General features: G+C 41.2%; 1 protein-coding gene across 1 annotated transcript in view; it reads right to left on the bottom strand.

Moving 5' to 3' along the window:
* TTN (titin) overlaps positions 1 to 20,549 on the bottom strand; it is a 249,978-nt gene that overhangs the window by 28,083 nt on the left and 201,346 nt on the right. Inside the window, exons 272-278 of the mRNA XM_074144859.1 lie at positions 19,842 to 20,432; positions 19,635 to 19,739; positions 18,949 to 19,146; positions 18,568 to 18,864; positions 17,852 to 18,439; positions 17,454 to 17,756; positions 231 to 17,336 (exon numbers count right to left, since the gene is read on the bottom strand). Of these exons, the coding sequence (XP_074000960.1) occupies positions 231 to 17,336; positions 17,454 to 17,756; positions 17,852 to 18,439; positions 18,568 to 18,864; positions 18,949 to 19,146; positions 19,635 to 19,739; positions 19,842 to 20,432 (19,188 nt within the window). The remainder of the gene's footprint in view (positions 1 to 230; positions 17,337 to 17,453; positions 17,757 to 17,851; positions 18,440 to 18,567; positions 18,865 to 18,948; positions 19,147 to 19,634; positions 19,740 to 19,841; positions 20,433 to 20,549) is intronic.

The raw sequence follows: 20,549 nt of genomic DNA on the forward strand, positions 1-20,549 counted from the left end.
GTTTTTAAATGAATTTGTATATTAGAAACATTTTAAGTAAAATGCAAGCAAAATTTAAAATTCACACTGTTACTTAGCTCTTTTTAATTTTTAAAACCACAGACACACCTACAATAAAACTGTCTTTTTTACTGTAAACAGATTTAACACTTTTTATATTATTTTGAAGTAAGAATTTTAAAACATGTATTTTTAAAATATTAACAAATATTTGTCTTAGTAAAACATACCTGTTATTTTTGTTCCCTCCTTGGTCTCAGAAGGCACTCCAACACCATACTCATTTTCTCCAGAAACCCGGAAGTAGTAAATGGCACCTTCTTGCAAGCCAGTCACTTTGTAAGACAGACGATGACAATTGTTTGTCACAGTGACCCACGCTTTTTTGCTGGCTTCTCTTTTTTCAATAACATAGTTCTTTACAGGTGCTCCACCATCATTTTCAGGAACATCCCAAGATAACACAGCAGATTCTTTAGTTACGTCTTTTGCTGCGATATTAGATGGTGGGCCAGGAGTATCAAGAACTTTGACAATTAAAGTCAAGGTAGCAGTGTTCAGGATGTTTTGCAATGTTAATGTGTATTTTCCAGAATCGTTTCTTGTTGCTTTTTCAATAGTAAGAGATGTGCAATTATCTGAAGTATCAATGCTTGCTCGTGTACGAAGATCGGTGTCTGGTTTGTTCCATGTTACATTTGGGACTGGTTTGCCTCTGAAAGGAACAGTCATTGTGAATGATCCACCAGCCTTTACAATTAAAGTCTTCCGCATCTCACTGTCAATATCAAAGGCAGGTTCTTCTTCTCTTTCTTTTGCCACTTGAGGTTCTGAGACATCACTTGGTTCACTGACACCAATTTTGTTAATGGATTTCACTCTAAAGACATACTCAGAGCCTGATACTAATCCAGTTATGGTGTATTCTGTGCCTCTTAAGTTCTGAATAGCAGTTGTCCAGTCAGTTTCATCAGTTTTCTTGTATTCAACTATGTATCCTGTTACTGGAGCACCTCCATCAAACAGTGGCTTTGTCCAACCAATTGTGATATTTGACCTTGTAGAATCCATAATCTTAGGTTTAGATGGGGGAGATGGTAAGAAGATTGGATCTTCTGCCCGAATCAATGGTGTGGTTTCACTTGGAAGACTGAGGCCAGCAGCATTTTCTGCATAAACTCGGAATTCATATTCACATCCTTCACGAAGACCAGATGATTTCACTCTTAAATCATAAACTGGCTTTTTATTTACACGAATCCACCTTAGGCTAGTTTTCTCACGCCTTTCAATTACATAGCCAGAGATCTCGTTGCCTCCATCAGACTCTGGTCTTGCCCAGCAGAGAGTTATCGAATCTTTGCTCACACTGGTGATCTCTAAAGATGTAGGTGGACTCGGAACTGTAAATGGGTCTAGGGCCTTGACAGCAACACTTTCTAGAGGTTCACCAACACCATATTTGTTAACTCCCATCACTCTGAAAATATACTCATTACCCTTCAGTAGTTTTGTCACTTTACAGGATGTTGTTCTAAGTTCTCCTTCACAAAGTGTCCATGCAATTCTGCTGGTCTCACGTTTTTCTACAATATAATAATCAATATCTGCACCGCCATTTTCTTGAGGGGGTCCCCATGATAAATGGCACTTTTCAGCAGTAAGGCCATTTATTTCTAATGGGCCTGCAGGTGGGCCAGGTCTGTCAAGTACTTTGCAATTAATTGCCAAAGATCTCGTTCCTGCAACATTTTGTAATGTTAGTACATATTGCCCTGAATCACTTCGGATGCAATCCTTAATGGTTATTGCAGTAGTGTGATCTGTTGAGGCTATTTCAACTCTAGCTTTTCCTTCGAGCTCCTTGCCATCCTTTGTCCACGAAACCACTGGTATTGGCCGTCCTGCAATATCAGCATTGACTTTAAACACTTCTCCAGCTTTCACAACTACAACATCCCTGAATTTGGCATCCATCATAATTCTTGGAGCCTCTACATCATCTTTTACAGTCACAGGTCCAGTTGATTCAGATGGCTGACTGAAGAGTCCAGCAGCATTCTTTGCGATCACACGGAATTCATATCGCTGGTCTTCTGTAAGTCCACCTACGTCAAAATACGTTTCTTGCACATTAGTAAAATTACACTTTAGCCAACGACCATCTGGTATCTCTCTGCGTTCAATAATATATCCTGTTACTTTAGCTCCACCATCATATTCTGGTTTAGTCCATTTCAGTGAGACACATGTTCTTGTAATATTAGTAACTTCCGGTTGACCAGGAGGATCACATGGATCTCTTGCAGCAACTGGTTCACATGATTTACTGCATTTGCCTATTCCAGCAGTGTTTTCAGCATACACACGATATTCATATAGCAGTCCTTCATCAAGACCCGTAACTTTCATTTGTGTATCAGGAATAAGGCTTTTGTTGACTTTTGTCCAAAGAATGCTGCTTCTTTCTTTACACTCCAAGTGATATCCTAGTACTCTACTACCTCCATCATTAACTGGTACCTGCCAAGTTACAATCATGAAAGCTTTAGTTGCATGTGCCACATGAGGAGTTCCAGGTGGCCCCGGAGGCTTAAATGGATACTCTGCCACAACAGATGGAGAATTAGTGTAAGTGCTTTTCCCATAGCGGTTTTCTGCACAAATACGGAACTGATATTCAGAGCCAGTGGTGAGTCGAGATACTTTAATTGATGTTCTTGCAACTGATGCAGATACTACAACCCATGTTGTTGTGGTAGTTTCTCGCTTCTCCACAATGTAATTGCTAATGTGGCACCCACCATCATATGCTGGAGGTTTCCAAGACAGAGTTACACTATCAGCGCTAACTTCATCAATATTCACATCAGTTGGTGGTCCTGGTCTGTCAAGGACAACTACAGTTAAAGAAGCTGTTGTTGACCCGGCAGTATTTGAAAGATGTAATTCATAATGTCCCAAATCTTCATTTGAAGCTTCCTTGATGGACAGTGAAGTTGAAGTCTTTGATGTCTGAACATTTACCCGGGTTGTCTCTTTTAAGGGATTCCCATCCTTCTTCCAGATAACAGTTGGAAGAGGTCGCCCTCTGAATGGCACATCAATCTTAAGATCATCTCCAGCTTTCACAGTGAATGTGTTGAAAAGGAGCTCAGCAGATGGCTGGATTTCAATATCCTTTGCAATGACTGGGACACCAAGTTCTCTTGGATCACTTTTTCCTTTTTCATTAACAGCCATAACTCTGAAACTGTACTCTTCTCCCATACTTAAGCCTGTTATTGTTGCTTCTAATGTTTTCACCTGTGTACATGCACTCCATTTTACACTTCCTTTAGTTTGCATTTCTACTATATAACCAGTAATTTTACTGCCACCATCACTCTCTGGCTTTTCCCATTTAATTGAAGCAGAGTTGCGAGTCACATCAACAAGAACGACCTTTGCAGGTGGAGAAGGTGGTTCAGAAACCTTAATTGGGTCAGGTGTTTCTGCTGGTAAGCCAACCCCATATTCATTTACAGCTAGGACACGGAAGTAATAACTACATCCTTCTTGTAGCTGAGTAATTTTGAAGGAATTCTTAGTGCAGTTGTTCGTAATTGTGGCATATGCCTTTCTTGTGGATTCTCGCTTCTCAACTACATAGTTGGTAATTTTAGCTCCACCATCAATAAGCGGCGGTTCCCAGGCTAATGTTACAAAATCTTTCCTCACTTCTCTAATGGTCAGGTTTATAGGCGCACTAGGTGTATCAAGCACTCTGACATTAACAAAAGCTGATTTTTTGCCACTATTGTTCTCCAAAGTAAGATTGTATCTACCACTATCAAATCTATTCACATTGTCAATTACCAGCATTGTATAGGAACTAGTGACTTCAATCTGAGCTCGCTCACTAATTGTTCCTTCTGCTTTCTCCCATTTAACTTCAGGTTCTGGTCTTCCTTTGATGGTGACAAACAGGCGTAATGTACCACTAGCACGCACAGTGACTACTTTCCTGAGATCTGCATCAAGTTCGATTTCAGGAGGTTCAACCTTGTCTGCTGCTATGACTGTACCAGGAACAGTAGCAGGTTCTCCTACTCCTTCTGAGTTGATGGCACAGATGCGGAAGTTATATTCCTGGTTCTCTTTAAGTTTTGTTACGGTGAACTCTTTTGCTTGCAGGCCTGTTGGTGGGGTGCAGGTAGTCCATTCATCAGCAGCAGCTTCTTTTACTTCTACTACATATCCCTTAACTGGAGCACCACCATCATAAATGGGCTTACTCCAGGCAAGGGAAACTGATGACCTGGAAGTGTCTGTAACCTTTGGATTGCTTGGTGGACCTGGTGGATATAATATATCACAGGCACGATAGAAAATAGATGGCTCACTGGGTTCCCCTACCCCTGCAGCATTTTCAGCAGAAACTCTGAATTCATAGAAATGCCCGTCGGTAAGACCTGTTACTCTGAATCGCAAGTCCATTAGTGTTTTCTTATTGCACTTGGTCCATCGGATACCATCTTTGTCACGTTTTTCAAGTATGTAACCTTCAATTTCAGCTCCCCCGTTGTCTTCTGGGCGACCCCATGTTACCACCATAGAATCTTTTGTGATTGCTGAAACTTCAGGTGTTGAAGGAGGACCAGGGGGTTTGTATGGATTACGAGCCACAATTGGCTCAGATTCCAAGGGTTCTCCAGTTCCATATTTGTTCACTGCCATTACACGGAAAATGTACTCATTGCCAGCAAGGAGCCTGGTTACTTTGTGGTTAAGAGCCTGCACGTCTGTTGCTACTTGTGTCCATGAAAGCCTGCTTGTCTCTCTCTTCTCAATGATATAGTGTGAGATACTAGAACCACCATCATGTAAAGGCGGAGCCCATGCCAAGTAGCATTTTTCTGCAGTGACACCTGTAACCTTCAAAGGTCCTTCTGGAGGTCCTGGCCTGTCAAGCACTTTTACAGTGATTGGTATAGATTTTGTGCCACCAACATTTCTGAGGTTAAGAGTATAGTGACCTCCATCTACTCTTATACAGTCTTTTACAGTAAGAGTTGTTTTCTGAATGGTAGATTTAATTTCCATTCTTGCAGTTGCTTCTTCAAGGTCTCTACCATCTTTTGACCATGTAATGTCAGGAATAGGTTTGCCGTGGATATCAGCTTCAAGAACAAAGGTTTCTCCAGCATGAACAACAATGACATCTTTGTACTTAGGATCCAGTGAAGCCCCTGGTGCTTCAATTTCATCTCTGGCAGTAATGGGCCCTGTACTTTCAGATGGTTCACTCAAGCAACCTGCTGCATTTCTTGCAATTACTCTAAATTCATATCGTTGGTTTTCAACAAGACCACTTACTGTAAATTCTGTTTCCAACACATTTGTAAAGCTAGCTTTCATCCAGCGACCATCTGGTAGTTCTTTCTTTTCTACAATATAACCAGTTATTTTGCTTCCACCATCATATTCTGGTTTTTTCCACTTCAGTGTGATATTATTTCTTGTAACAACAATGGCCTCTGGGCGGCCAGGTGGGTCACAAGGATCTCGGGCAACATACAGTTCTGATACTTTGCTGACTTTGCCAATGCCAACAATGTTTTCAGCAGAAACTCTGAATTCATATTCAAGACCTTCTTCAAGGCCATCTGTTTTATATTTGGTGTCTGCAATGAGTGACTTGTTCTGTTTTGTCCAAAGAATGCTGTTCTTATCTTTACGTTCAAGATGGTAGCCAAGAATTTTACTTCCTCCATCATTAACTGGTTCATGCCATTGTACGATCATATGGTCTTTGGAAGCTGCTGTTACAAATGGGGTTCCAGGTGGCCCAGGCACCTTGTAGGGGTATTGCACAACCACGGGTTTAGAATCCAAAGGAGAGCTCTTGCCATATCTATTTTCAGCAGAAATCCTGAACTGGTATTCAGAACCTGTTTTAAGCTTTGTTGCTTTGATAGTTGTTCTTGCAACAGTTGCTGACACAATGCTCCATGTGGTAGTACTCGTGTCACGTTTTTCTACTATATAGTTGCTTATCTGACAGCCACCAGTATAATCAGGTGGATCCCATGATAAAACAACAAAGTCCGCGCTAACTTCATCAAAGCGGACAGGTCCTCGTGGTGGGCCGGGCTTTTCCAGTACAATTATGCTCAGGTGCTCTGTTGCTGTTCCTGCTGTGTTTGTTGCTGTTACTGTATATTTACCGAAGTCTTCCTTGTTGCTTTCTTTAATATTTAAGATAGTTGATGTTGATGTATCCTGAATATGTAATCTGGTTGTCTGTTTCAGTGGCTGCTCATCTTTTGTCCAAGTAATAGTAGGTTTGGGTCTACCTATAAATGGTACTTCTACTTTCAGATCTTCTCCAGCCTGTACACTATATGTATTAAACATCAGTTTGAAACTTGGTTCAATTGTCAAGTCTTTAGCTATCACAGGAATTCCAAGTGCTCTGGGATCACTTTTGCCTTTTTCATTGTAGGCAATCACATGAAATTGATATTCCTGTCCTGGACTCAAACCAGACACAACTGCATTGCATGTTTTGGTCTCACTAACAACACTCCATTTTTCTGTTCCTTTAGGCAGCATTTCAACAATGTATCCCAAAATTCTGCTACCTCCATCATGCTCAGGTTTCTCCCAAGCAAGAGAGGCACTTCTCTGAGTCACATCGGTGAGTGTTACTTTCCCAGGAGGCAGAGGTGGCTCTGAGGCTTTGACAGCATCCGTGGTTTCAGCTGGAACACCAATTCCAAATTCATTTTCAGCCATAACTCTGAAGTAATAAATTGCTCCTTCTGTAAGATTTTCAACTTTAAAACTTGTCTTGCCACACTTAGCACTTACATTTGCAAATGCCTTCCTGGTCGACTCACGCTTATCTATTACATAGTTCTTTACCTTTGCACCACCATCGATAATGGGTGGTTCCCAAGATAATACAGCAGAATCCTTCTTTATATCCTTTACCACTAAGTTCTGTGGTGGTCCTGGTGTGTCTAAGACTTTTACTGTGACAAAGGCAGATTTAGAACCACTGCTGTTCTCCAACTTAAGAATGTACTTTCCAGCATCATTTCTATCACAGTTGTCAATTGAAAGTTGTGTGTAGTTTATGCCTTTATCAATCTGAACTTTTTCTGTGAATTCACCTTCTTCTCGAGACCACGTGATGTCAGGTGTTGGTCGTCCCCTGAATGGTATATGAATCCTAGCAGACCCACCAGCTCTAACCACTATCCCTTTCCTTAGCTCTGAATCAATATCAAGTTCTGGAGCTTCAAGTTTGTCTTCTGGTTTAATAGTACCAGGAATTGATGCAGCCTCTCCTACACCAATCTTGTTGAGGGCACACACTCGTAGTTTATATTCTTGATGTTCAGTAAGCTTTTTGATTTCAAATCGAGTGGCACGTACACCTGTCTGTGGAGTAACAAGTGACCATTCATCTTCATCTGCTTTACAGATTTCTACAAGGTACCCCTGGATTTCACAACCACCATCATAGATAGGTTTACTCCAACCAAGTGTAACTGAACTTTTGGTGGTATCAACAACATGGGTGTTTGTAGGTGGGCCAGGCTTGAACATGGGGTCACAAGCTTTAAAGTAAGGAGACACTTGGCTTGGTTCACCCACTCCAGCAGCATTTTCAGCAGAAACTCTGAATTCATATTCATGATCCTCTGATAATCCTGTAACTCTTAATCTTAAATCTGTAATTCGGCGTTTATTGCATTTTATCCATCTGATGCCTGCTCGGTCTCTCTTTTCTACAATGTAACCTATGATTTCACTACCTCCATCACTATCTGGCCGGCTCCAGCAGACAGTCATAGAATCCTTTGTGATGTTGGTAATTTCCAAGGCCTTTGGTGGTCCAGGAACTACAAATGGATTTTTCATCATTACTGGCACAGATTCTAATGGCTCACCAACCCCATATTTGTTAACTGCCATAATACGGAAAACATATTCATTTCCTTCTAAGAGTTTTGTTACTTTCAACATTGTAGGTAGAACCTCTGAGGCAACAACAGTCCATGCTAGGCGACTAGTTTCTCTCTTCTCTACAATGTAATGAGAAATATCACTGCCACCATCATGAAGAGGAGGACCCCATGCCAATGAACATTTTTCAGATGTAACTCCTGTCACTTGGACTGGGCCCTCTGGAGGTCCTGGCCTGTCTAGGACTTTTACATTTACTGGTACTGTCTTTGTTCCTGCAACATTAGAGGCTTCTAAAATGTACTGTCCACCATCAACTCTAATAGCATCTTTTACAATTATTAATGCACTGAAATCTGTGTTCTTTATCTCATATCTAGCAGTTTCCTCAAGCTCTTTATCTCCTTTGTACCACTTAATGGTTGGTAGTGGCTTTCCATGAACATCAGCCTCAAGTCTGAATGTTTCACCAGCATTTACCACGATTGTATCTTTGTACTTTGGATCCATTGAAATTCGTGGAAGTTCAACTTCATCCCTTGCTGTTATTGGTCCTGTACTGTCAGAAGGTTTGCTTATTGCACCTGCAGCATTCTTTGCAATTACTCTAAATTCATATCTTTGGTCTTCAGTAAGCCCTGTTACAGTGAACTGAGTTTCAATGATATTTGTGAAGCTAGCTTTCATCCAGCGACCATCTGGTAAATCACGTTTTTCTACAATATAACCAGTAATCTTACTTCCGCCATCATATTCTGGTTTGGCCCACTGTAGAGTAATTGAGCTTCTTTTTATTATTATAGCTTCTGGGCGACCTGGAGGATCACATGGGTCACGAGCTACATAGCACTCAGAAACTTTACTTGTTTTGCCTACACCAACAATATTTTCTGCAGAAACTCGAAACTCGTATTCAATTCCTTCTTCAAGGTTAGTTGTCTTAAAACTTGTGTCCTGAATAATAGTCTTGTTCACTTTAGCCCATAAAATGCTGTTCTTTTCCTTTCTCTCGAGATGGTAGCCCAACACTTTACTGCCACCATCATTTATTGGTTCATGCCATTGAACGACCATGGAGTCTTTTGTAACTGTTGTCACAAATGGTGTGCCAGGAGGTCCTGGTTCCTTGTAGGGATATTGTGCTACAACTGGCGCAGAGTCCAATCCAAAGCTCTGCCCATACCTGTTCTCAGCAAATATTCTGAACTGGTATTCTGAACCAGTTTTCAGTTTAGTCACCTTCAGTGTCGTTCTTGCAACAGTAGCTGAAACTGTTTCCCATACAGTGGTTGTTGTATCTCTCTTGTGAACAACATAGTTGGTGATTTGGCAGCCGCCTGTGTACGCTGGGGGATTCCATGATAGGGTAATACTTTCTGCACTTATTTCATCAAACTTCACAGGTCCTACCGGAGGGTCAGGTTTGTCCAGAGTTATAATTTCAACAGAGGCAGACTTTTGCCCAACAACATTAGCCACAGTGATTTCATAAGTGCCACTATCCTCTTTGCTAGTTTCTTTAATATTCAGTATAGTGAGATCAGTCAGATCACTGACGTTGACTCTTGTTGTCTGCCTTAATGGCTGGCCATCTTTTACCCAGGTAACAGTTGGTTTAGGTCGACCTGCAATTGGTACTTCTACTTTCAGGTCTTGTCCTACTTGGATACTGTAACTGTGAAAAGCAGGTCTTACATCAGGTTCAATCACGAGGTCTTTGGCAACTATTGGAACTGCAAGTGCTCGTGGATCACTCTTACCCTTTTCATTTACAGCCATTACTCTAAAAAGATATTCTTCCCCTTGAGTTAGGTTAGTAATAACCGCTTCAAGTGTTTTTACACGAGCACACTCTGACCACTTCTCACTACCCTTTGCTTGCATTTCAACAATGTATTGTATGATTTTGCTGCCACCATCATGTTCAGGTTTTGCCCAGCTTAGAGAGACACTGTTCCTTGTGACATCATCCACTGTTATTTTCCCAGGAGGCTGTGGAACTTCAGCCACTTTAATCGGGTCGCTGGTTTCAGCAGGGAGGCCAATTCCATATTCATTCTCAGCAGAGATTCTAAAGAAGTAATAGCAGCCCTCCTGAAGTTGATCTATTTTCCATGAAGTCTTGTGGCAGTTTGTTACAACAGCTGCATACGCCTTTCTTGTTGCTTCACGCTTTTCAATAATGTAATTCTTTATTTTTGCTCCACCATCCAAGAGAGGAGGCTCCCATGAAAGTGAAACGGAGTCCTTAGTGATCTCTCTGATTTTTAAATTAACAGGTGCACTTGGAGTATCCAGTACTCTTACACTGACAAAGGCAGACTTTGTTCCACTGCTGTTTTCTAAAGTCAGAGTGTACTTTCCAGTATCAAATCTGTTAACATTTTCTAGAACAAGGGAAGTGAAGCTGCTAGTGGTATCAATAACAGCTGCCTCTCTGATCTCACCATCCACTTTACCCCATTTTACTTCAGGTGTTGGACGACCTCTGATGGGAACAAACAGTCTTAAGGAACCTCCTGCCCTCACATTTACAATCTTCCTTAATTCCATGTCAAGGTCAAGGTCTGGTGCCTCCATTTTTTCTTCCACAATAACAGAACCAGGAACATCTGCATGCTCTCCAACTCCTGCTTTATTAACTGCACATATGCGGAATTTGTATTCGTGTTTTTCCACTAATTTTTCTACTTCCATGTGAGTGTTCTTAATTCCAGTTGGAGGGGTACAAATTGCCCATTCACCGTCACTTACATCACATTTTTCCACAATGTATCCCTGAATTTCAGAGCCACCATCATAGATAGGTTTACCCCAGGAAAGGAAAACTGAAGATCTTGTAACATCCACAACTTTAGGATTATTGGGTGGACCTGGCTTATAAATAGGATCACATGCTTTGTAGTAAGTGGAAGGTGGGCTTGGCTGACTAAGACCAGCAGCATTTTCAGCTGAAACTCTGTATTCATAATCATGATTTTCTATAAGCCCAGTCACTCTGTATCGCAGTTCACTTATCAGGCGTTTGTTACATCTTGTCCAGCGAATACCTTCCTTATCTCGTTTTTCAAGGACATAGCCTAGGATTTCACTACCGCCATCTGAGGCTGGCCTTTCCCATACAACTATCATAGAATCCTTGGTAATGGCTGTGACTTCTGGTGCCTTCGGTGGAAGTGGTACTCCAAATGGATTCTTTGCGATTACTGGTTCAGACTCAAGAGGTTCACCAACACCATATTTATTTACTGCCATGATGCGGAAAACATATTCATTTCCTTCTAAAAGCTTTGTAACTTTGCAATTTAGGGTTTGCACATTTGAATCAACAACTGTCCACACCAAGCGACTGGTTTCCCTTTTTTCTACAACGTAGTGTGAAATATCGCTACCACCATCTTGCAGCGGAGGTTTCCATGACAACATGCATTTTTCAGCAGTAACGCCTGTAATCTCAACAGGTCCTTCTGGTGGTCCAGGTCTATCAAGAACTTTGACATTAACAGGAACTTTCTTTTCACCTGCAACATTCTTTGCCAGTAGTATATACTGACCACTGTCAACTCTAGTGGCTTCCTTCACGCTAAGGCTTGTTGCAAAATCGGTACTTTTTATTTCCATACGAGCAGTGTTTGTCAGCTCATGATCGCCTTTTAACCACTGAATGGAAGGTATTGGTTTGCCATGAACATCAGCATCAAGCTTGAACGACTCACCAGCATGCACTACAATAGTGTCTTTGTATTTTGGATCCATACTTATATGAGGTGGTTCTACTTCATCTCTTGCTGTAATTGCCCCTGAGCTCTCAGATGGTTCACTGAAAACACCTGCTGCATTTCGCGCTATAACACGGAACTCATACCTCTGGTTTTCAACTAGACCAGTTACTTCAAATTGGGTATCAATGACATTTGTAAAGCTTGCTTTCATCCAACGACCATCAGGTAGCTCCTTCTTTTCAACAACATAGCCTGTGATCTTACTTCCACCATCATATACAGGTTTCTTCCACTGAAGCGTTACTGAGTTTCTTGTGACAATTATAGGTTCTGGACGACCTGGAGGGTCACACTGGTCACGTGCAGTATAGCATTCAGATGCTCTACTTGCCTTTCCAATGCCCACTATGTTTTCTGCATAAACTCTAAACTCATATTCAAGACCTTCCTCAAGGCCAGTTGTCTTAAATTTGGTATCTGGAATAGGCGTTTTATTCAGTTTAGCCCACAGAATGCTGTTTCTTTCTTTGAGCTCCAAGTGATACCCAATGATCTTACTACCCCCATCATTGACTGGTTCGTTCCATTGTACCAGCATGCTGTCTTTTGAGACATTTGTTACAAAAGGTGTTCCAGGTGGACCGGGAACTTTAAATGGGTATTGGGCTATAATTGGCTCTGAAGTAAGATAGGTACTCTTCCCGTATCTGTTCTCAGCTGCGATTCTGAACTGATATTCACACCCAGTCTTTAACCGACATGCTTTTATAGTTGTTCTTGCAACAGTAGCTGACACAATCTGCCAAGTGGTGGTGGAAGTGTCTCTTTTTTCTACAATGTAATTATTTATAGAGCTACCACCATCATATTTGGGTGGTTCCCAGGAAATAGTAATACTGTCCGCTGTTACTTCATCTACTTTTACTGGTCCAGTTGGCGGTCCTGGTTTGTCAAGGACAACAATATTTAGGGTCTCAGTTGCTTCACCTGCAGAGTTTGTAAGTTTAACTAAATATGTTCCCACATCTTCTCTGCATGCTTCTTTTATTGTTAACACTGTGTTATTTTCTGAACTTTCTGCATTTACTCTTGTAGTCTGCTTCAATGCCACATTATCTTTATGCCAAAACACTGCTGGTTTGGGTCGACCAACAAAAGGAACATCAACCTTTAAGTCCTCTCCTGCGAGAACACTGAAAGTGGTAAACAGCAGTTTGAAAGCTGGTGGAATCACAAGATCTTTTGCAACAACTGGTATACCCAGCTGGCGAGGATCACTGATACCTTTCTCATTCTGAGCTGAAACACGGAAGGTGTATTCTTCACCTTGGATCAACCCTGTGACAGTGGCTTCAGTAACTTTTACTGTAGCACAAGTTGACCATTTTTCACTGCCTTTGCTTTGCATTTCTACAATGTAGCCTAGAATTCTGCTACCACCATCATGTTCAGGTTTTTCCCAAGATAAGGTTACACTATTTCTTGTCACATCCAGCAAAGTTATTTTCCCTGGTGGAAGTGGTCTTTCTGATACTTTTACAGATTCTGAAGTTTCAACTGGAAGGCCTATTCCATACTCATTTTCAGCTAGGACTCTGAAGTAGTAGTTGCAGCCTTCTTGCAGTGAATCCACTTTCCAGCTGGTCTTGTGGCAATTGGCATTAACAGTTGCATAAGCCTTTCTTGTGGATTCACGCTTTTCAACAATGTAATTTTTTATTTTAGAGCCACCATCTATGAGAGGAGGCTCCCATGTGAGTGTAACTGATGATTTTGTAACTTCTTTTATTTTCAAATCTTGAGGTGCTCCTGGGGTATCGAGAACTCTGACATTCACAAATGCTGACTTACTACCTGAGCTGTTTTCAACCGTCAGTATGTATTTGCCACTATCAAATCTATTTACATTTTCAACAATAAGTAGCGTATAAGAGCTTGTTGATTCGATGCTTGCTCTATCCAAAGATTCCCCATGTTCTCTTGTCCATTTTACTTCAGGTGTTGGTCTTCCTTTAATTGGGACAAAGAGCCTTAGAGTACAGCAGGCTCTAATAGTGACAACTTTACGTAGTTCCGCATCAAGTTCAATTTCTGGAGGCAGCATTCTTTCTTCAGCTTTTGGAGTCCCAGGAACAAGAGCAGGTTCTCCAAGACCTTCGGAGTTCATAGCATATATCCGTATTTTATACTCTTGATTTTCTTTCAGGTCAGTGATGGTAAAAGAAGTGGCCTTCAGACCTACTGGCGGAGTTACAATCTTCCACTCGTCTTCTTCAGGTAGTGCGATCTCAACCATGTAACCTGTGATCTCTGAACCACCATCATATATTGGTTTGTTCCATGCTATTGTAATTGAGGACTTGCTGCTATCCAAAACACGAGGATTACCTGGGGGACCAGGCTTAAATACAGTATCACAGGCTTTATAGAACGGACTGGTCGGGCTTGGCTCACTGACTCCAGCAGCATTTTCAGCCATGACTCTGTATTCATATTCATGGCCTTCTGTCAGTCCAGATACTTTATAACGCAAGTCAGTAACAACCCGTTTGTTACATTTCACCCACCGTAGACCAGCCCTGTCTCGACGTTCCACAATATAGTTAGTTATTGGGCTCCCACCATCAGAATCAGGATGGCCCCAGCAGACAACCATAGAATCTTTTGTAATTGCTGTAACTTCAGGTGTTTTAGGTGGATCAGGCGGCACATATGGATTTACTGCAAGAACGGGCTCAGATTCCAGAGGCTCACCAACTCCATATTTGTTGACAGCCATAACACGGAACACGTACTCATTGCCCTTCAACAGCTTAGTAACCTTCAGTTTTGTTAATGGAACTTCCGTGGCTACAACTGTCCATGCCAATCTACTGGTTTCACGTTTTTCAACCACATAATGGTCAATTTTTGCTCCTCCATCATCCAGTGGAGGTAGCCATGACAGCACACATTTTTCTGCAGTGACTTCAGACACAGCCAAAGGCCCTTCTGGGGGACCAGGTCTATCAAGAACTTTAACATTGAAGATATGCTTGGCAAAGCCACCAGGATTTGTTGCAGTAAGTGTATAGGCACCGCCATCTCTTCTCGAAGAATCTTTATTGACAAGAACAGTAGAGAAATCTGCTATTTTTATTTCTAATTTTGCTGTGCCTTCAAGTTCTTTTTCTCCTTTTGTCCATGTCATAGTTGGTGGAGGACGACCTGAAACATCAGCCTCAAGTCTGAAAACTTCACCTGCTTTCAGCACTAGCGTGTCTTTGTATTTAACATCCACCCTTATCTTTGGTGCTTCAATGTCATCTCTACAAGTTATTGCATCTGATGGCTCAGAGGGCTGACTAACAGCCCCACCAGCATTCCTAGCAATCACACGGAATTCATAGGCAGCATCTTCTGTCAAACCACTTACAGTGAATTCAGTCTCTAGTATATTGCTGAAATTAGCCTTCAGCCAACGGCCATTAGGAAGGTCTCTTTTTTCAACAGTGTAGCCAGTTATCTTAAAACCTCCATTATATTCTGGTTTAGTCCACTTCAGTGTAACTGCATGTCTTGTAATGTTCAGAGGTATTGGCTTACCAGGTGGATCGATTTGGTCTAGGGCAAACACAGGCTCAGATGGCTTGCTTGGCTTACTCTTCCCAGCCAGATTTTCTGCTATAACACGGAATTCATAGGCAATGCCATCGGTAAGTCCTGTTGATTTAAAGATATTGCCCGATACCAGCGTTTTACTTACAGTCTGCCAAAGAATGCTATTTCTTTCTTTTCTTTCAACATGATAGCCCAGAATTGGGCTTCCACCATCAGTAACTGGCTCATTCCAGCTAATGGTCATGGTTTCTTTGGTGACTGCAATCACCTGAGGAGTACCAGGAGGCCCAGGTACCTTAAATGGGTAGTTGGCAACTATAGACTCTGAAGTGATGGCTGGACCAATTCCATACCTGTTCTGAGCTTTAACACGGAACTGATACTCAACTCCAGTAGTAAGACGAGTAGCTTTAAATGTAGTACGTATCACTGTGGTTGCCAATTCAGTCCATGTGGTACTGTCAGTTTGACGCATTTCTATGACATAGTTACTTATTGGTACACCACCATCATTCAAAGGAGGCTCCCATGAGAATGTTAGAAAGTCAGATGAAATTTCATCAAATTTGATTGGTCCAGTAGGGGGTCCAGGTATGTCATGGACCTGAACTGTGATGACTTCACTAACTTCTCCAACAATATTTTTAGCTGATAGTGGATATTGACCACTATCACTTCGTTTACATTCATTGATGGTTAGTATCGTTGCAGTTGCAGTATTTTCATAATTTACCCTTTGTGTTTGCTTAAGTATCTGGTCTTCTTTCTTCCAAGTCACTGTAGGCCTTGGACGACCAAGCACAGGGATTTCAATCTTGATATTGTCACCAGCCTTGGCAATGACTGTTTTCTGGTAGATACCGCGGAGGTCAAACTCTGGTAGCATTGTTTGCTCCTTGATAATAACTGGTCTGCTTTCTCTTGGGGCACTTCTTCCAGCACTGTTAACTGCCATAACCTGGAAAGTATACTCTTCGTTTTCAGTTAGATTCTTTACTACACAGTCCAGCGTTTTTACAGTGGTGATATGTGCCCACTGGTTGGTTCCTTTTCTCTGTGCTTCAATTACATACCCAGTGATCTTGCTGCCACCATCATGTTCTGGTTTTGGCCAAGCCAGGCTAACTGAGTTCCGTGTTACATCCATAATATTAAGGCTCTCAGGTGGGGATGGTGCCTCAGAAGCTCTTACTGGTTCTGCAGTTTCAGCTGGTTCACCAATACCGTACTCATTTTCAGCCAGCACTCTGAAGTAGTATTCACACCCCTCAGCCAAATTAGGAATCCTGAAGGAACACTTCTGGCAGTTGGTTGTGACTGTTGAGTATGCTTTCCGAGTTGATTCACGTTTCTCAACAATATAGTTTGTTATACGTGAACCACCATCGATCAGAGGCATATCCCATTGGAGGGTGATGCTATCTTTGGTTATTTCTCTAGGCTTAAGGTTTATTGGCGGACCTGGTGTATCCAAGACTTTTACATTTACAAAGCCAGTCTTCTTACCAGCAGCATTTTCAAGAGTCATTACGTATTTTCCTGCATCATATCTGGTGCAATCTGTGACAATTAAGAGTGTAAAAGAGTCTGTATTTTCAATACTGGCACGTCCTTTGAGTGAAACGTCATCTTTTGTCCATGTAACTTCTGGCGTTGGACGTCCTTTAATCGGCACAAATATCCGAATAGTTAATCCAGCTCTAACAACAAGCGTTCTTCTTAGCTCAGCATCTAATTCGAAGTCAGGAATCTCTTCCCGGTCTTTGATTTCCACGCTTGGAATTATTGCTGGTTCACCGACACCTGCAGCATTCATGGCAGAGATTCTGAAATTGTATTTGGCTCCTGTCTGCAGATGAGCAACAACAAACTGAGTGATTCTTAAAGCAGTCCCTGTCGTGTCTTTTACCCATTCTTCTTCTCCTTCCTTTTGATGCTCTACTATATAGCCAGTGATGTCAAGACCACCGTCATAGTGAGGCTTGCCCCAGGCTAAAGATGCACTTGTCTTTGTAGTATCAGTCACTCTTGGATTTGCAGGTGGACCTGGTGGGTCTGAAAAGGGAGGAAAAGAGAAAACATTACATTACAGAGGAAGTCACTCTTTCACTGCCTGAATGTGCTCCCTGCCCATCCCATCCACCCCCAAAAAACAAAAGGCATGATACTAACATGCAACATCCTTGCACATGACGGAGTTTGAAGCATCACTTGGTGGTCCAACTCCTGCTCTGTTTTCTGCACTGACACGGAATTCATATTCATTTCCTTCCAGGAGACCAGTTACTTTGCATCTAAGATCTGAAACTGGTTTCTTTGTTGCTCTGACCCATCTTAAACCTTTCTTTTCTCTTCGTTCCACATAATAACCTGTGATTTCACTTCCACCATCATCTACTGGCCTTTTCCAGGTAACTGTGACAGTATTTTTTGTCACATTTGTTACTTCTGGTTTTCCAGGAGGGCCTGGGGGACCTGATAAGGGAAGAAAAAAAGTACAGTTAAACCAAAAATCAAGTCTTCAGAGATTAATGAAAACACAATGGAACTTCTTAGTTTGTTCTACATACCAAATCTATCCACCATTTTAACTGGTTCTGATTGTACTGGTTCACCCTTGCCATATTGATTTACTGCTGAGACGCGGAAAACATATTCATTTCCTTGAATGAGCTTGCTAACAACATGCCTGCAGCTTTCAATATTTTCAGCAATCAATGTCCAGAGGAGTCGGCTAGTTTCTCTCTTTTCAAGAATGTATGATTTGACTGGTGATCCACCATCTTCTGCGGGAGGTGACCATGTAAGGGTCGCTTTTTCTGCTGAAACATTGCTGATCTCAATAGGCCCTGGAGGTCCTGGAACATCTAAAACTTTCACATGTACACTCTCCTGCTTAGTGCCAAAAGGATTGGTTGCAGTGATTGTGTATTCTCCAGAATCTTTTCTGGCTGCATATTTGACAGTTAGAGTAGAAGAAGTTGGTGTGGTTTCAATGCGCACAAGCTCTGAAGGTCTAAAGTCTTTTCCAGCTTTTGACCATGCTGAAGTTGGAGGTGGTTTGCCACGGATACTAATAGCAGACACTGTAATGGTGTCTCCTGCTTTTACTGTTAAACCTTCCTTCAAAGTAGGATCGATAACAATGCTTGGTGCCTCTGTCAAAACAAACAAAGAAAAAAACCCCTGATTGTTATAACAAGAACATAAGAAAAAAACCCCAACAAACAGGATTTGGCATTAATTATTCAAATAAAATTCTACATTTTTAAAGTCGTCTACATACCGTACTCATCCTTGCATATTATGGTTCCTGTGGATTCAGATGGAGGACTGATAGCTCCAGCAGTGTTCTTTGCTCTAATTCTGAACTCGTATTTGGAGCCTTCAGAGAGGTCAGTTACAGTAAATGCACAGTCTGGAACATTCACATGATTAGCTTTTGTCCAAGTCTTTGAGGGTAAATCACGCTTTTCAACAATATAGCCAGTTAACTTATGTCCACCATCATATTTTGGTTCTGTCCAAATGAGTGTTACTGAGTTCCTAGTTACATTGATAACTTCAGGTTTCCCGGGGGGATCTAGAAGAAAAAATAATAAAAAGTGGTCAAAAAAAAGTTATTTCAAATTTCAGAATTTTCCTTTTTATTCTTCTGGTGACTTACCAATAGGATCAAGTGCCACAACTGGTTCAGATGGCAGACTTGGTTTACCTACTCCAGCCATATTGATTGCCATTACTCTGAATTCATATTCCAGACCTTCAGTTAACCCTGTTACTCTGAAATCTTTCATTCTTATTGGTGTTTTATTTGCTCTCTTCCACAGAAGACTATTTCTTTCTTTGACTTCAATGTGATACCCTAGAAGATAAATCGTAAGATGAAAATACGAGGGGCTTACTAGAAATCTTCATTTCTCATAGCACTGTGAAATATCACACTGCCTGTATGGCATGTCACAGGCATTGTGCAAGAGGAACATGGAAAACCAGATTAAGAAATGGATGTGGACATACATTACAGATGTATGTAATTGCAATGAGGTGTTTTAAATGCAAATTGCTAATTTTATAGACCCAAGCAATGTAACATAAAGGTGAGTTTGTTTTTCTTTCTTTAGGTGTTTTCACTCTGTGCAAAAATATTGTTTCTCAGTTAGTCTTTTCCCAACTTTTAAGTTAAACTTTTTAAAAAACTCATCATAGAGAAAGAGTAGGACATAAAACAGTGAAATCAATCAATCATTAAATCAATTTAAAGCAAAAACACTTGATAGTTTTATCTTACCCTTTGACAGGGAGAAAGAACTATTAAGAACTGAAATACTAGGGAGGCTTTTGGGGATGTACCTGTGATTGGTGAGCCTCCAGTTCTTCTGGGATCAGTCCAAGTTAAAGCTACGGATTCATGCCGAACATCAACAATGTTGGGAGGCGGAGGAGCATCTGGCACATCTAAACAATATTAAAAAAATGCAGTAACATTAGAAATAAATATCACCCCTAAACTTTTTTTTTTTTTTTTTTTAAATTCTGAAAATTATAATGGGTACTTACCAAATGGATGTTTTGCAATGACAGGGTCAGATTTAAGACCTTCACCTACTCCATATTTGTTTTCAGCCCTGATCCTGAATGTATACTCATTTCCTTCATGAAGTCTTGTAACTCTAAAGGTAGTTTTCTGGACTGCAGAGGCACAAGTCACCCACTTATTGTTTACATTATCTCTCTTCTCTAGGACATAGTTAGTGATTTCTGAACCACCATCATCTTTTGGAGGGCCCCACTTTAAGGTCATGGCATCAGCTGTGACCTCTTCAAATTTCACCGGACCTGTTGGTATGCCAGGTTTGCCAACAACTTTCACAGAAATAGTGCCTTCCTTGCTGCCAACAACATTCTTCAAAGTTATTGTGTACTTTCCAGCATCAGCCTTCTGGCAGTCATGTACTACAAGTGTGGTGTTAACTGCTGTAGATTCAAATGCTACTCTTCCACTCTCAGTAAGTGCCTGGTCTTCGTCTTTCTTCCAAGTTACAGCTGGGACAGGCTTGCCTTTAATTGGGATTTTAAGACGGAAACTGCTACCCTCTTTAGCTATATAGCACAAATCAGGTAGATCTCTTAAATCAAGATCAGGTGCCACTGTAAAAATAAAAGAAACCAATGATTCAACTATGCATAAACTTTGTGATAAAATTAAGATGCTGCTTTAAAGGCATCTGATTTGTATGTATGCATAGTAGTGATAAGAAGCATAAA

The sequence above is a fragment of the Numenius arquata genome, chromosome 3 (genome assembly GCF_964106895.1).
Source record: "Numenius arquata chromosome 3, bNumArq3.hap1.1, whole genome shotgun sequence".
In the NCBI taxonomy this organism is placed as follows: Eukaryota; Metazoa; Chordata; class Aves; order Charadriiformes; family Scolopacidae; genus Numenius; species Numenius arquata.